We start from the raw sequence: 17,866 nt of genomic DNA on the forward strand, positions 1-17,866 counted from the left end.
CGCTAAAAATACTAAAATTTACGGGTAATCTTACCTGTACATATCAAAGGCAGGATGTTCTCCAGACGTCGTCGATTGAGCATTTCGTTATCGGCTGCCGTCAGTGATTGCTTCTCAGACGAAATAAACAGCACCTTTTTGGTTTCTTTTTCGTGGTGTAATTTCTGATGTAAAATCACGCTCTGTGCATCGCGACTTCGATAGAAGCAGTACGCACACTGGTACACACTTCTAGAATGCACAGTCCTAAGATGATCCAACAAATCGGTTTTACTTTCGAACTGCAGCTCGCAGTATGAACATTCAAGCCAGCTTTTTGCCGAAGCCAAAGCGCCTACGTCGGCCACCAGGTCGTGATTTTCTAAATGTTGCTGCATTGATCCTTCATTGGGAGTTGTAAAACAACAGCTTGTTCCCATGCACTTATAGAAACAGAATAGGCTTTTTTGCTCAAGCATATTAAGCGAATGTGCACGATTCTTCTTTGGAGATTTTTCCAGCCACGGTTGGACATTGATTGTTTCTTCTTTGCCTGCAGTATCCATGCCCAGAGATAGTTTGTCACCAGAGAATCTACGCAATTTGAGCGTGTGATGATCGTCACCCAAAAGTGATAATTCGGATCCATTAGACGGTAACGCAAGCAGTTCGTCAACCGCCGTATGATCTTTTATATGGACCATAGCCATGTGTTTAATTTCCTTGCTCAAAACAGTCACTTCCTCCTGAACCACCTGTGCGGTGCATAGATAGCAGTATCCATCCCACGTAACATCACTGTGCTGTTCCTGAACATGTGAATACATATGCTGCCGCATTTCAGTGGCGTGCTTACAACCTTCGACCAAACAAAGATACCATGTTTTGTTATCGATCTTATTATATGCTACGTTAGCCACCACTTGTTTACCATCGAACAGATCTACTTCTTCTTCTTTCAGAGCTAGTGGAGCCGGCATTGGGATTACGTCCTCCGCAGGACTTGTCAAAGACCGTCGTGCTTTACTTGTTTCCTTCGATGCAGCTCCTGCTAGGATGCTTTCTTTTGGAGGAGAGTCGATATCCTCCCATTCATCATCATCTGCCGATGATATTGTATTAGCAGCCAAGCGCGATTTTTCTTCTTGCTCGTTGCGCATAATCTCATCCAGGTTTGCCCTCAGCTTGTCAATGATCGATGGTTTAGAAGGGGACATGAAGCTTGGATCGTTCAATACGCTCAGAGGGTCAATATCATCGGGTGCGGAAGAAATGAACGCAGATAAACTGGTCTGTCCACCGACAGGTACCTGAGGAACTAATTCGGGCATCGAAATATCAGTGCTTACACTCTCATTTGAAATCGATTGGTCCAGCTCATTAAGATCTTCTGGTTCATAGTTTAGGATACTGAAACGTAGAATACCATGGCTTGTAAAGTGCCTATCGTGTTCTTCCTTTAAATGAGTAATTAAATTACTTCGAGAGAGTTGAATAAAATTACACAATCGACAAATGTAACCGTAAATATGATTTCCCTCAAACATAAACTCGTTGATGACTTCCATCGCTGGGCCCGTGCAGTGAACATCATGGGCATTAGTGCTTGGGGTCAATGACTTGATTGTGCAGTTATTACATTTGTACCTGTACTCTCCGGTGTGACTAGCCAGATGTAATTTCCAGTTGTATTTTTTCTTGCTCAACACTTCTTGACAAAATATACATTTGTATGTAATCGTTTGGTCGTGTATAGTTCCAGTTATGACCGAAGGTTCTTTTTTAAGCTTGGTAGCTACGGGATTCGGAATACGACTAACATAAACCTCGTGCAAAGGATGACTCCGAACATAATGCTGTACCATTGTGGAAAGTGCTCCTGTGTAGCTGCATAAAGCACATTCTTTCGACTTTGTTGCATTCTGGCAGTGTAGTTCTCGGTTAGTGTTCTTAGTCACTGGTTTTGGAGTGTACGACTTCACAGGCGATGAAGGTGCTGGTGCACTAGTCAATTCAAGCTTTTTCTTCTTTTTCGGTACTATACCAGTTGCCCAACCAGTACGCTTCTTTTTCCGAGATTTCGGTGAAATAGATGCTGTGGATTGTGCTTCATCTCCATCTACAGTCTCTGCTAAGCTTTCTACCGTTTGCTTTCCTTTCCGTTCAATGATAAAATCAATTTGAGAAATATCTAGCTTTTTGAGGACAATATTAAATGGTTTTAGATTCGCATATGGATTGACTAATTCAGCCGGTGTGCTTGCCACATTCTCCTTTAGTTCCTCAACATGTGAGACTTTACTTTTCCCTGTTGCTTTTCTTGTCAGCTTCCGCTTCTTCTCAACCGGCTGCGGTTTTTTTGTGCAACTTCGTCTTCCTGTTGCACTCAACACACCATCTCTGATGTACATCTCTGCAATGTCCGCGTTTAATTTGTCCAGTTCGGTTCTTTTGGGAAGTTTTCGTTTCAATGCTTTGTTACATATTTGATTGGAGGAGCTTACAGATGCTGACGGGGTTTGTTTTTGACAATCTTCAGTATTCTGTAGATTTTCAGAAGATTGATCATTTGGCACCTGTGCTTCTGGTTCGCCACTTATCAGACTCTTGTCACTAGGACTTTCTATTATTTCTTGAACCTTCTTCAATTTTTTCTCATCCAAAATTTTACTTAGAATTTCCAACAGCTGAGCCTTAGTATCCGGATTAGTTGTACTGCGAATCATATTTTCCACTGTCTCTGTGTCTTCCTTTGCTTTTTTCTCTTCCATATCCTGCTGATTGGTATCGATCTTTGAATCATCGATTTTAACGAGATCAGCTGTAGCAGGACTAGAACTTGCTTTGGACGTCGGAGACGTATCGTCAACTGCTGGAACGATAAGTTTGTTCTTGTCTTCTTTAGAGGCAGTTGCCTTTTTGCCTTGCTTGCGTTTCTTGGCCTGTTTGGTCGCTTTTGTCACTTTCGACTCGGTTGTCGTACTTGATACAATGTTTTCGTCTGCGGCAAGCACGATCGATTTCTCAGCACCTCGATCTTTAATCGTTTTCTTATTAACAATCGGCACATCTGAATTTGATTCCTTTTCTGAGCTGGTCGATAGACGAGCCGAGCCCGATATCTCCACGTCTTTTTCTTCTTCGTCTTCATCATCAATAATTCTCCGTTTTCGAGGTTTTCTAGGTCGTATAATATCTTCTTCTTGATCCTTGACTTTTTCATCGCTATCATGGAGTACGTGATAATCATCGATTTGTTCATTATCTTGTGCCACTTGAGAAACGGCAATAGAATTACGTCGTCGTATTATCCGAGTCGACACCTCTACAGGTTGTGACACGGGGATGTCTGGTTTTGGATCGTGCGCAGCAATAGAATTTCTTCGGCGTGCAATACGTTTAGGAGCAGGCAATTTCGGTACCTGAAAACCGTCATTGTTCGGTTTATCATCTGAAGCTTCAGTATTTTGTATATTTTTGGTAGAATAAGTAGCTTTTGACGGAACCAACGTATCGTCATCCCAAAGATCTTCATCTTCGAGAGTCTTAGCAACTTTATTGCTCTCCGACGACACTTTACATTGGTTTTTCTGTTCCGTATTATCCCCCGCGTTAGATTTCTCCTGCGGTGTTCCTTTCTCCACCTTGGAAATTTTCTTTACAGACTCTGTTTCTTCTGCATCCCACACATCATCATCATCATTAAATGTTGAATTTTTCACGGGTTCTGCAGACTTGGACACGGATTTACTCGAACGATGATCATTTCTATCAGTTGTCGTCGTGTCAGCTGGAGCAGGTTTTTCATTTTGTTTTATTTTGGGAATTTTGAATCCTCCAATGCCGGCTGGCGCGGAAGCCTTCTTGGTAAAATCGCCGCTGCGATACATTTTATCAAACTGCGATAGTTGCTCGCCGAAAAGATCTTTTGTCTTTGCAGTTGACGAACTCTTCTTCTCTTTTTCTACAGAATTTCCTTTCTTGTCTCCCCTGGTCGAAAAATCACTTTTGTGCGACTTCGGGTCTGCACGTTTCTTATTGTCAACATCCTGTCGAGGCCTCTCTTTACCAGGCGGAGCAAACTGACGCTCCTTAAACGATTGATCTCTACTTTTCGCAGGTTTTGCATACGCTTTGGCAGCAACTCGTGTCTTATTTGGAACCATTCCGATAGTCAAATCCGTATCTGTGTAGTTATTCTTACCGTTGTTGAATTTTTCTTTATTGCCGTATGGCGCTTTTCCACCCCCAAGATTCTCACGCATTTGTTTTTCACGCATTTGTTTTTCATGCATCTCCTTCTGACGACGATATTCCAGGTATGTTAAGGGGCCTTTTTTTGGTCCATTAGGAGGACGGGCAGAAGAAACCGGATTGTAGGGCGTTTTCATGTATTCAGCTCCTGGCGGTAAATGTTTACGACGTGGGTCACGTTCAGCAATCGATGGTGCCTCGATGGATTGTGACGGAACTACTAACGGTAAAGGATGTGATGGAGGAGGGAATAATGGAGCGACGGGATGCACGGGAACAGCATTCTGGAATTTTGCTCCATGAAACGTGTCATCGTAGTTATTTAACATTGGTTGAACCGAAGGGGGCGGTTGTACAAAAGGCACTCCTTGAAACTCTCCGCACATGCTCAGACGTCGGGGAGCTCCAGGTTCCGGTGGTATCTCTTCTATTATGACTTGATTTGCACAAATGCTCAAACGACGTTTTGGCGGATCTTTCTTCGGAAGATCCAACGGAAGATTCGGGTTAGGAGCAATGCATTTTGGTAGCTCGTTCGGAACCGACGTGATGGTAGCTTGCGGCGGAATATTAGCGCGGTTGAGACGAGGGTCGTTATTGCTTACCGTCTGTCAAGTTAAAAAAAAGTTATTACTTTATCAAGATATATTCTAAAAAATGCTTACCGCTCTCCTGAGGCGAGGATCCTTTATATTCATAGGTGGTACGGCGACTGGAGGAGATCGAACTTCAGATGGCGATGAATAACTGGGTGAGATTTCCATACGATCATTTGGATAACGAATGTCTTCTATAGGTAGATTATCACGACGACGGTATAAAGGTGGCGATTTTGGCGGACGCAACGTAGGCTCCATATTGTAATTGCGTGACACGTGCGGATGATGCACAGGATGTGGAAAACTTCCATAAGAATCGTTTTCTGTATCCCAAAAATCATTACCGAATTGAGGAGAGCGGTGCATTCCAGATTGGTGAGAGACATGAGATGCATACGTTGGAGCAGACCAATTTCTGTATCTATCAGTATGGTATGCCCCTTCAGGTGTAACTTTCCTAAAATCTTTCGATAAGATTTTCAAAGTGTCATTGATAGCCTTGGACAAATTATTTCCGCTCTCTGGACGAACATTGCTGGGTCCTGGTTTCTCAGTTATTAGACGTTGAATCTCGTCTAAAGACAACGGCGGTTTACTGCTTTGCCGAACTGGCTGAGCGTTAAACGAATGCGTATCATCCCATTCTTCCGGTTCCGGTTCGTCCTGATTATATCGTTCACATGGAGATGCAGGCGTCTCAGGCTCAAGTTCCGGCATTGCACTTTCAGTAGGTGATGTTGTTGGAGAAACAGAGGATTCTTTATTTGCAGTATTGAAACCCGATAAGTCTTTTGATGTAGAAGGTATTGCGTCCGGAATCGCAGAAGAAGGTGGTTCAACAGATGAAGAATCCGGACCATTCTTCTTTTTCATTGTGTTCTAATGAAACAAAATCATTTTAGTTCAAGAAACAGTAAAGATCAGTATAGAAACGTACCGTGTTATAAAGTTTTATCAACACCGCCTCACACCTACAAAGCGAAGAATAGTTCAACCTAAAAAAAATAATTAATTAGAATGGAACAGAATGCTGGGACAAAAACAGCTAGCAATGGATGCAAATACTATCTCAACTGCCAACCTGAATGACCTAAAAGGTTTAGTAGCTTAAGCAGCGCACTAGAGAAAAAAACCAATTTGCAGTTCTTTAAAAAATATGATTTTCAAAATTCCATCTTTCACTTTCGCAACAATTCTGTTTGATTCTAGCACTGCTTACACCTTAAAAGGTCGTTAAACAAGAACAATTTTAATTAGATGATAGAAAATTTATCTTAGAACCCACATAAATAACTATTTTTCCAAGATATAAGATGTGAATAAAAAAAAGTGTTTCATGAACTTCCTGTAAAATTTTCATTGTCGATTGTTTTATGAGCGTTTTCAGTCAAACAAAAAAATGTCGATCATATAATAAATTCCATGCTTCCTGGAGCCTTCGTCTCTAATTTGCATATTTACTTTTGTTTTTATTAGTAATTGTGATTTGCAGTTGACCAATTTTTCATTTTTTTTTCATTGAAATTTGTTAACATTAAACTATTCTAAATGGCAATATGTATACTATTTTATAGAATATTTAAAATGAAATTTTATTGGCGGACATTTTACCGTAGACTACAAAAATCAAGCCTGGGCTATCTGTCAAATCTCTACGGACAGGGTTAAAGCTGTGAACCATTTCGCAAAATTTTTAACTTTTTAGTTAAAATTTGACAGCTCGATAGTTATTTCTCCTTGAGTGGTTAAAATCAGTTCAGAATGCGAACCATTTCATATTTGACAGATTGATAGTTTGTTTTGCTCAATGGGAGCATATAAGGTGAGGATAAAAATATGTTTTTGTAAAAGCGGATTTGTTTATTCAGTCTGGATTGGAATTGGATGAATTTTTGGTGTTCATTTGCTCCTATTTGATAGTTAAAATGCATGTAATTTCAACCTGGGTTGAATAAGTAAATGCGTTATACGATAAGTATCCATAAATTAGCAAAAAAAAAACCCAACGAAAAATTAGTGACACATCGAAGCTCTCTTCCCCAACTGTGCATATCTCATTGGCTCTCAGAATAACCATCCAACTGTCAAAAATAACCATCCTTCGGAGCAGGGTTATTTTCGACAGAAGGTGGAATAACTATCGAACTGTCAAATTTTAACTAAAAAGTTAAAAATTTCGCGAAATGGTTCACAGCCTTAGTACGCCCTCCACGGACGGCGGTGGCAATTCTTAGCTGGTATATGCGCCATCATTCTAACATCACTACCACACCGACTTCATTGGATGACATGGTACATTAACATCACATGCATACATTCTTTCAGCTGGTTGCGATCACTAACACCATTAGGCAATAGTAACTCCCTTAAAATAAGAGATGGCGTTAAAAGTATCATCCTTTGCTGCGTATATGCGAACTCCTATGCCCAATCTTGCGAATACTACGCCCAATCTTGAGATCTGTAGTCTTTGAGTTTACCCCAATATTAATTACCTACCTTTTATTTGTGAGTAAGTCATACATTGTGGTTATCTTCTGCAGATGCTGTTGCCTATTTTGCGTTGTATCGTTTTTGTGAAGGCTGATCAGCTCTTGCAAAAATGGAATGTAAACCTTTACCCGATGCCATAGTTTTTCGTATCGGCTTTCCTTGTCTTCTTCATCATCAGCCATGTTGATTTAGCTGCAAAATATTAAGAATTTTCAAAAATATATATAAAAACGTTCAAAATGGTAGAATACTGGTCGATTATAATACGAGCGAAAAGACTAATTGTCATATTAAAGCTATAACGCTACATATAATATAGTTATTGATAAATATTAGGTTATGTGCAGATTGAAACGTTGAAAAAAAACTAAGTTTGTACTAAGTGTATCTAAGTATTGTTTATTCACAGCAACATTTCTTCTCAATAGCTCTATTTCGATTATATAGCGATTTTCGGATTGTAATTTGCAAAACTGCAGCTGTCTCATTATAATTTATACCATTGTTATAAATCGCCTATAGAAATTTTTTGTTACAGAAAAAAATAAATTGCAGCCTACTCCGCAACGCAAATTTAGATTTTAGCTGCTATACACCCCAAATGGGTTGATTTCGAAATAAACAAAATGGTGGCTAGAGCATTCGAGACGGGTATCGAGCCAAGCTGTTTCCATCACCAAGTTTGCTCACGAATATAAAGAAAATATTTTCTGCCAATTCATAACCATCTATCATGATTCATTATTTGAAAACTTGCGGATTTATTAAAAATTGATTAAAAAAAACGATTAATACTTTGGTATTATCCTTGTATTACTAATTTAAACTAATATATGATTCAACGAGTAATGATGAAAGCCGCCATTTTGTTTGGCGGCGTGGAATAGCGCCAGTCACAGTTCTAATCATGCACTGAAAAATGTATATGCAACCGCATAAGGCCCACCTGCAATATATATTGATATTTCACGAAAGTAACACTTCTCTGATCACAGTTAAACAGTGCACTTTGAATAAAAACGAAAAATAGTACCGCTAATAAAACGTAAAATATAATAAGCTGATGGAAAATTTCTGCTTGTTCCAGACACTTCTGCTATCGATGAATAAATTGTATGAACTAAACGACGAGCAAAAGAGACGATGAGACACTACCCAGCGACGGAAGATTGAAAATCGATGTACCTAACGCTTTCCGCGCTGGAGTCTAGAGGCGCTGATGTAAGTCAAAAGAATAGCGAGACTTTAGCTGCGTGCTGATCGGCGTTTCTACACTGAGAATATATTGATGTTGCAATTGAAAACCGTACCTAATAATTGACATTCGGTTTTATTCTTGTTCTGTGTGCAGTAACTACGTCGCAAGTAGTGCGATGTAATTCCATAATGAACACACAAAATAAGAATAAAACCGAATGTCGCATGTCGATTATTACGGTTTTCAACCGCAACAGCAATAACATAACTTCTAGCGTTTTTGTTTTTTAACCTAGATTAGTTACGACCCGAAAAAACATTTTCGGGGGAATAAACAAACGTTTTCAGGCTGGCAGTGTATTGCTCGGGGTTGAAACTGTAAAAATGCGCAGAGCGAACCCATCGTCTAAAAAGTTCAACCTGGATGAAAAAACAAACGTTTTGACACCCGTTCGATTGGAACAAGGGCGAAACTAGGTTCGACATTAAAACGTGTGTGCAATTGGTGAAGATTCGGTACAAGGTTTTCTTAATAAAACACAAAAACGTGCGTTCGGTCAATATAATCAATATATATAGAATGCCAGTGTCGCTGCAGTGCGCGTGGTAAACATCACACATGTTCAGATAATGTATTTACATTATATATGCAAATGTGTGTGTGCCTGAGATTCATCAAAAGAGGAATCTCATTGTCAAACTTTGACAACCAGTTTAAAATTTCAAATATGGATGCCAACTAATGTGATTAAAAAGCTTCGCTTGCTTCAAATTTCTGAAAAAATCGGTGCAAAAGGGCGCGGTTGTGGGATTCTATTCATCCGGACGAAAAGAAAAATAACGTTTAAAACCATTTCACTGGCATAAAAACACAGCGGAGAACGCACTGATGACAGCACCAACCAGCGCACAGATAAAGAACAGATAAATAACAATGAGCAACTTTGACAATGAAGTTCCCGATTCACAGACTTGACACAGATTGTTAGCATCATGTTTACCACAATGAGTTCTATAGAAAAACAGCGACACTGGCATTCTATATATATTGATTCTACTGTTCGGTCCGAAATCTAAACCGAAATGATCTTCAAATGATCTTGAAATGATTCAACAAATCGAAGTCGGGTGAAAAAACGTGACAAAATCAAGGGCAGACAAAATCAGGGAGTGACAAAATCGAGTTACATTTGACTGGACATTTCGTCAACTCCGCATAACACCGATTACCCTCAACCGCGCACCCCCCATCAAGTTTCTAACGCAAATGAGCCAATAAAAAGACGAAACTTGGACCATCAGTGGTTATCAACTTATCAGGGCTTGGCCCATGGAACAATCTTCATCTTCCAAACCGCTGACATTTATGTACTGTCCCAAGATAGGGCTACAAAGTAACGTTCGCGGTAGCCGACAGAAGCGTTAAACCATACAGTCGCACCCGCACCCTCCCAACTCTCAAAACCAAACAGCTAGTGCGCAGCATTTATAACGGGAGTCCGTCGCCAAACCTCAAAAACCGAGCGCTACCAAACGCCCCGCTGTCCCTGCAGATATTTGTTCGCCACTGCGTAATTCGACCGAACCATCAATCATGTTAACGTTAAGACGTCAAAACGTTTCTCTCCCTTCTGAATTTACAAAACCAGCTAAAAATTTTATTTTGCACAAACCTTTCTTCAGCGGTTCTCGCTTTACCTGAATTTCCTTGCTTATCAAGATGACTATACATTCTAGAACACTTCGATCAACATTAATAGATATCTTACTTGACCTAAATGGAAACATCAATAGAATGAATTATGAATTTTTGCATCGTCTAATATTTGTATTTTGATCATTAATAAAATTAATTGTAAGATTTTTCTTCGATATCCACCCGGATATCCAGAGATTTTGCTCATTATCCCTTAGAACCATTAAATTCCTAATTACATTCTCCATATAAAGGTTTTTTGGGATTTTTATAAGAATTAAAAATATATTTACGACTATTAGTTATCAAAAATCCTCGTACTGGCCTTATTATTATTTAGAATGAAGGCACTTTCTGAACAATGCAACAATCACATTTGGTAATTTTTACCCCGAATCCCATTTGAATTCATAAAAGAATATCTAATATATACGTATTCAGAGTTAAGCGTGACCGCTGTTCATTTACTGATTAGTTAAAAAGTCCTAGACAAGGACAAAGTTTAGTTTTATCGTAAAGGGAAACAATTTAACAAAATCAAGAACAAAATTACTAGCTATATCGTACTCAACCGAATACAGTGGACCCCCGTTCGTTGGAACGATTCCTCATGCAAACTAACGGGGTTACTTTTTAATTTGAACAACTGGTAACCCGAAATATGCTGATCTTTGTTATTGTTTTGGTGGTTTGTTTTAGTTGGCAGTTGCAAGTGCGAATATTGCATTTTCCGATCGGATTTCTATCGTAATCGTTAGGAAAACGGAATGTGAAACCGATTCAACACGCTAGGTCAGTACAAACAAATCGTGTTTATGTGCATTGTCTGCATAATGACAACAACAAATGATGTCATGTTGAGAATGACATTTGAACCATTTTTAATTTGCATGTCGTGCAAACCAGCGGGGTTCAAATTAAGGTGTTCAGATTAAAAATGGTCAAACGAACGGGGGTCCACGGTAGTACAGATTAAATTATAACCTTAAAATTTCAAATGTTCTAGTATACAAGCCGCTTTTACAATTACTGTTGCAATTACAGTAATCGGTATCTCATATCATGTAGAACTTTTGCGAGGCATATGAAATAGCGAATTTGGCGTTCGACATTTTTGCAATTGTGCAAATGATAGCAAACTTCAGCTGCGATGATCGTGGTGATACATTATACCAGTGTGACAAAATGCCATCAACACAGGGGCGTAGCCAGAAATTTTTCTTAGGGGGGGTTTTACAGAAAAAATTTGAAATAGCCTAACCTTAAGGAGTATATTCAGGAAATGGGGAATTATTTTCAACCATCATAAGCTATTTTGGTTTATACTCTGGGTTCCTCATTTGACAAAAAAAATCAAATTGATATAAAAGAAGGTAGGGCACGGAAGGGTATTTTCAGCCCGTTAAGCTATGGCATCTATTTTTTCGGCCTATGGCCTAGTTCTAGTAAAAGAACAGATGGTTTTGATGTTCTTTGAATAAAGAATAGTAGATTACTTACAGTCTTGAGAAAATAGTTATAACATATTAAAATTGTATGTCGGCATAGTATATTTATTGGCAAAAGAGGCAAATAGGCTGAATTTAGAAACCTGCCGAAAATACCCTCCCGTACCCTAAATGTTGAAATTGCGCCTCCCAGTTGACATCGTGGTCGTACGTTGTTCAAATCTTTTGCTAGGAGAGACTATTAGAGTCAATAGGATCGAGTCCCTTTCAGGTGCGGCAAAAGTCGAGACAAGTTGACAGTTTAACCTGCATGCTTTTCAACATCGCCCTAGAGAAGAAGATCCGGCGAGCAAAATCGAAACGAGAGCCTCTCAGTGAAGGAACTTCTTGGCTACGCAGATAACTTTTATATTGTAGGCCGAAACTTCGCAACGGCGGAAGCCATCTGCGCTAGCTGGAAACGAAGGCTAGTAGGACTGGGCTAAAAGTAAATGCGTCGCAGTCTAATGGGATCGCTGGTGGCCGCGGTTAACACAAATAAGGAGATCTTGCGGCGCATTAAAGCAGAAAATCGAGTCTACCCTTCGTAAAACGCTTCCATCCGCTAGCAAACGATAGCCACCGTATGATGCTGACGAAGTACATAGCCCTTATTAGACCGGTAGTTTTTATGGATTTGACGATACTCACGGAGGACATGATCGCACTTGCGGACGATTAACACTGAAAAAGTTGAAAAAGCTTGGTTTTCCTCACTGGCTCATCTCATGGTTGCAATCATACCTATCGGACAGATCTGCTATCGTGAAACTAGGAACGGTCGAGTCAGGCAGTTTTTCAACTCCATCTGGTGTGCCGCAAAGTAGTCATCTTGGCCCCTTAATTTTCATTTTATTCGTAAACGATTTGAGCTACCGACTTAACTCTCAGCATCTCATGTACGCTGACGACTTGAAAATATACCGGACCATCAGCTCGCTGATCGACTGCGCTGCTTTGCAGCAAGATTTTGACAATGTAGCCAGTTGGTGCGTCTTAAATGGTATGGAAATGAACGGGACGAAGTGCAAAATAATAAGCTTTACGAAAGCGCGAACGCATCTGAACTATAACTACGAAGTAAACGGTCTCAGCCTGGATCTTGTTACGTCGTTAAACGACTTGGGAGTAACAATGAACAGCAAGCTTTGTTTAAACGAGCACATCACTGCGACAACCTCCAAAGCATTCGCCGTGCTCGGGTTTATCCGTCGTAACGCCCGTGAATTCCACGACGTGTACGCCCTGAAGACACTGTACTGCTCACTTGTGAGGAGCATTCTCGAATACGCTGTACAAGTCTGGACACCTTATCATGCAAGCCAGATCGCTCGTATTGAAAGGGTTCAACGCTGTTTCGTACGTTTTGCGCTTCGACGACTGCCCTGGAATGAACCACAGAGATTGCCGCCTTACGAACAGCGATGCCTACTTATAAGGCTGGAGCCTTTGCACCAGCGACGCGTATACCTGCAAAGAATGTTTGCCTTTGATATATTGACCAACCGGATTGACTGCCCAGACCTTCTTCGACTGGCAAACTTTTTCGTTCCAGCGCGTCGCTATCGCCAACGTTTGTTATTCCTACACGGAGAATAAAAATGTAGTTTCAACCATATTTATGGTTGTTTTACGCACAAACAAAAAATTCGTTTTGTTTCAAACTGAAATGTATGGTTGAAATGAAAATATTTATTGTTACATCAATGTCAACTTCAAATTTGAAAATACTTTACTTTTAATTCAAAACTATTATTTACTTGATTCAAACAGAATCTCGTTTGGAAACAACAATATTTTCAGGTTGTTATAAAAATATTTTATTGAGGCTTAAAACAACAATCATTTTGGTTGAAACAAACTGGAGCTTTTTCGCTCCGTGTAACTGTTAGACACAGAACAATGTTTGGTCTAAACCGCTGGAGAAGTATTTTAGTCTGCTGAATAATTTAGATGTGTTTGATTTTCATGTTAGTAGATATCGTTTTAAAAGTAGTGTGAGACAATTAATTTAGATATATGCTTCAGTCTGTACAGTATTCACTGAAGATGCAGTAAATAAATAAATAAATAAATAAAAGATATTTGCGTGTTACAGCGTATGATGCGTATGACATGAATCACGAGCAGCAGACACAACTTGGGGGGATTACCATCGGACATCTGGTGAAGCATACGGTAAACTACGGTGGACCCGACAGTCGGAGGGAAAACGGTTTTATTTAACAACCCCACGTGCACCTAGAACAGAGGGACCCTACGTGCGAGATGGCTCAGCTTTGTCTTGCAATTTGCGCATTCTGAAACCTGCCTGGACCTGGGAAATAGCCGACGAGTAACCCAAGATTAAGTTGCATGCAGCCGACTAGTTGAAAGAGCACGATGTCTATGCTACTGACGACGACGAGGATCATACTAGTCCCGTAAATTTTCCTGTGCTTTAAGCAATTGGTAGCAAAAATTTCAAGCTTCAAGGTGTCGAACAAATTTTCGTCTGGTGGGGCTTGAACCCCCAAGACCTTCCCCCCCCCCCCCCCCCTCACTACGCCCATGCTCCAACATGCCGTTTTAATTTTTGTCATGCATTCTCATCATAGACTCAACGCACAATCCCGCGGTGCAATTTTGTTTACATTGATTTTACTTATTATACAATATTTTTGCACTGTTGCTATTGTCAAATTTATTAAACATCAAGTGCAAGTTTGGCACTTACCGCGTTGGAGTAAATAGTGTGCCAATCAATATAAGCCTGAGTTTATTCGAGCACTATTTCAATACTTTACAATCAACATCTCCCGTAAAAAGCAATCATGTACATTTGGATAGATTTCAACAATAATTCTCGCATCTCGCTTTAATCATTATAACAATTTCCATCAAGGTGAAATCAGTCGTCATCGATTCGTGTATTTTGACTTGAAACCTTTCCCTACCTACCTAACTTTTAACTTACGAATGTGTGGCAGCTGTAGTCACTATAGATTTAACAAGAGCAGACTTCAAGCAAAAACCTTTTTTTTATGAATTAAAACACCTTGGTATTTATCTGGCAAAGGAAAAACTTTGAAAGCATTTCTCAAGGGGTTTCCAACAGCTGTGATTACAACGTATGACAGCAAGACAAGGGGCTTCCAGTAAGGCGTATAAGCAGGCGTATGAAACTGAAGGGTAAAGATGCGGCTAACATCTTTTTACGCTTCCTACACGTCCGACACAAAAAGAAAAAAAGTAATTTTGTTCGAGCGTTTACCAATACACATTCATCCGAGGCTGAAGTTAGGGCGGGCTACTCACAAATACATTTAGTCCGAGGCAAAGTTTGTTATGGGCTAGATGAGATATTGGCTACACGAAAAATGTATGGGAATGACATTTGTGACAGTGGGCTGCGTATAAGTCAAGTAGCTGGCAGGCAACCATGTTTTCGATGCCAACATGTTAGCGTCACCGTAAACGAGATAACATATATTGGCGATGCCAGCCAAGGGCATGGTGTGTTGCTATCTCTTTCTCATGTAGGAGTGAAGAGAGCAATTCTAGATAGAATTAACAAAAGGGTGAATGTCGCAAATGTAAACAAAACGAGTGAGTTATTTTTTACTGGGCCAGCATAGGAAAATCAACTCTTACTCGCTTTTGTTTACGCTTCAATTTTCAAATAGTCCTCGGGGTCCTCGGTAAAGGGGAATTCCCAGCAAATTTTTTGGTACCTGTCAAAATTAACAGGTTGGTACCTATGCGTGGGACATCGAAAATGTATGAATTTAACAGCCACATCACCCCGTAGATGCCAGCAGTAAGAGATTTCGTAGGTTGCTCGCACTTACAGGAAATCTCGTGCCGAACTGTCAACGTGAGTGTTGACAAACGCAAAAATACTTCCCTTTCTTTTTTTTCACGCAATACCATGAACCACTGACGAATTGACATGACACTTAGAAGAAAATCCTTTAAAAACCATCGTTCTGCACATTTTGCTTGCACACTAGCACCCTCTGTTATGCATGTTGCGGAGTAGCTTGCATTTGCAGAGTTTTATGCTGTAGGGGTTTGTACATTTGAATGGTTTGATACTGAAAACTCAAAGCAACACTCGCGCGCCGCGGTGTGGCCATGTTGCGAAACATGCTTTTTTAAGCATTTTAAGTGGTTTAAGTACGTTATGTTTAGTAATCAAAATATAACTATATTTTCGATACAATGGCGATATTTTTCGAAACCTTTCGAACCAACACGATTCCTCGAACACAACGTATATCCGCAGTGAGTCAGGTAACACAGTGCACTATGGTCCAGAAAGCCGAATTAAGTGGAAAAAATTGTTTACTCAGTAGTCGTTGATTTTAGACTATTTACGTCTTAGCAACAAAATCTTGATTTAGGATGCCGCTTTTTTTGGCGTTCCGTAGTTCCGTAGCGTACCGTTCCGTAGCAACTCGTTTACTTTTATATACTTAAATATGTTAAAACCACACATATTCAAAGTTGATTTATTTGAGATAGACAAAAATCCACTCTCCAATTTTTTGATATTATGCACAAAAAATCACGATCTTTCAAACGCAATCAACCGATTTGAATTCTGCTTGCACCTTTCTGAGATACTAACATTTGAAAACGGCCTATTTTTATTATAAAAATTAATATAAGTATAGAAGTAAAGTAGATAGCCAATTTCTTTTTTCACCAAAAGTTGCGTCTTATTGAGCCTCAAGTCATCTGAGGAAGTGTTTTGCGAGAATTGCAAAATAAAAAAGTTACGGAGAAAAATCGCAAAATAGCAGGGTCACCCTAACTTGACTCAGGAAAATCGCTCTAATATGGAAACGGTTCGAGATAGCATTTCGTCTTCTGCAATATAACTCAAAATACTTCAAGCTATAAAATTGTTGAAGTAAATATCGCTCTATCTTGTTTCGTTTTGAAGATAATTTTTGGATCTTGGTTAATTTAAGGGTCACCCTAAAATAGCTCATGCCAAAAAAAGCGGCATCCTAATTCAAGATTTTGTTGCTAAGACGTAAATAGTCTAAAATCAACTACTACTGAGTAAACAATTTTTTCCACCTAATTTGGCTTTCTGGACCATAGTGCAGTGGATGGACGCTAAGGGCATCTTCTACGGTGGTCTATATTTAGATCAGTTATACCAAATTTGGACCAGCGAAATTGAAAATAAAACTGGCGAAATGGTTCAATTCAGATCAATCCGCAGCGGTGCTGTAAATATTTCCTGTTGCGAATCGACAAAAGGGTGCATGATGTAAATAAACCAAAGGATGGTTCGATTTCGCCTTTTCGTTTGTTTATGCCAGGTATGAGAAATGCAATTCCAAGCGATAAAATCCAGGGGGGACCTATTGCTGTCAAATTCCTTACATGTGTGCGTTACCGCAGATGGTGTTTGGTCCATGACGTTTGTACTGTCATGGACCAAACGGCTTATGATTGATTTCGAGCCAGGGGACTCGCAACTCTATTTTTGTCTGCTGCAGTTGACAGCAACTCAAACCCAAACACGCAGCGCAATGGTCGTTTGTATTGTTTTGATCCCGATAATGCATTTATCTGTTTTTTGCGTAAATAAAACACACTAAGAAACTTTTCGGAAGCTGCATATACAGGCAAGAGCAGCAAATCAGTAAGAAAAGAAATAGCAAGAGCGGCATTGAAAATTATGGTTACCTGCCTGCCTCTTCACATGTGAGTTTCACAATTATTCCTTACCGATAAATCCCCCCTGATAAAATCGAAGCAATTTTAGTTTAGATGAATTGATCAGCTAACTGGCACCTTTATCTCATTTGCTTTGCGTTGATGAGAGCTAACATCAGGCGGGCTCAGGAGTCGTGGGCCCCACTGACAGCTGAAGAGCTAACTTGAGTGAAGAGTGGCGAGTATATGACTTAGTATACTATAGTTAGAGTGACTATATACAGAGTGGCGACAATGTCAAAATTGGAATGATAATTATCTGTCAGTGTCATTCCAATCGAGCAGACGATCTATCCAACGCGTATGCAGGAAAGAGAAAGAAAAACCTTGGAAAAACCGCATTGCATACATTTGGGATGAGTTGTCGCCACTCTGTATATAGTCACTCTAACTATAGTATACTTACTTACTATAGTATTGTAGTTGCAGTTGAAAGCCGTAAT

The 17,866-nt window shown here is 39.8% G+C and overlaps 1 protein-coding gene across 5 annotated transcripts in view; it reads right to left on the reverse strand.

Annotated features, from left to right (window-relative positions):
• The window catches only part of LOC128733602 (uncharacterized), a 45,063-nt gene that overhangs the window by 13,966 nt on the left and 13,231 nt on the right, over positions 1-17,866 (reverse strand). For 2 of the 5 annotated variants that reach the window (XM_053827316.1, XM_053827317.1), the window contains exons 2-5: positions 7,332-7,517; positions 5,770-5,827; positions 4,899-5,711; positions 35-4,841 (exon numbers count right to left, since the gene is read on the reverse strand). In XM_053827316.1, coding sequence (XP_053683291.1) covers positions 35-4,841; positions 4,899-5,711; positions 5,770-5,827; positions 7,332-7,507 — 5,854 coding nt within the window. In that variant the 5' untranslated portion in view covers positions 7,508-7,517. Of the gene's footprint in view, positions 1-34; positions 4,842-4,898; positions 5,712-5,769; positions 5,828-7,331; positions 7,518-8,271; positions 8,372-14,645; positions 14,733-17,866 lie in introns of those variants that run through there. The other 3 variants (XM_053827318.1, XM_053827320.1, XM_053827315.1) reach the window with 3 other exon arrangements.

Source organism: Sabethes cyaneus, chromosome 2, assembly GCF_943734655.1.
Source record: "Sabethes cyaneus chromosome 2, idSabCyanKW18_F2, whole genome shotgun sequence".
NCBI classification, from domain to species: Eukaryota; Metazoa; Arthropoda; class Insecta; order Diptera; family Culicidae; genus Sabethes; species Sabethes cyaneus.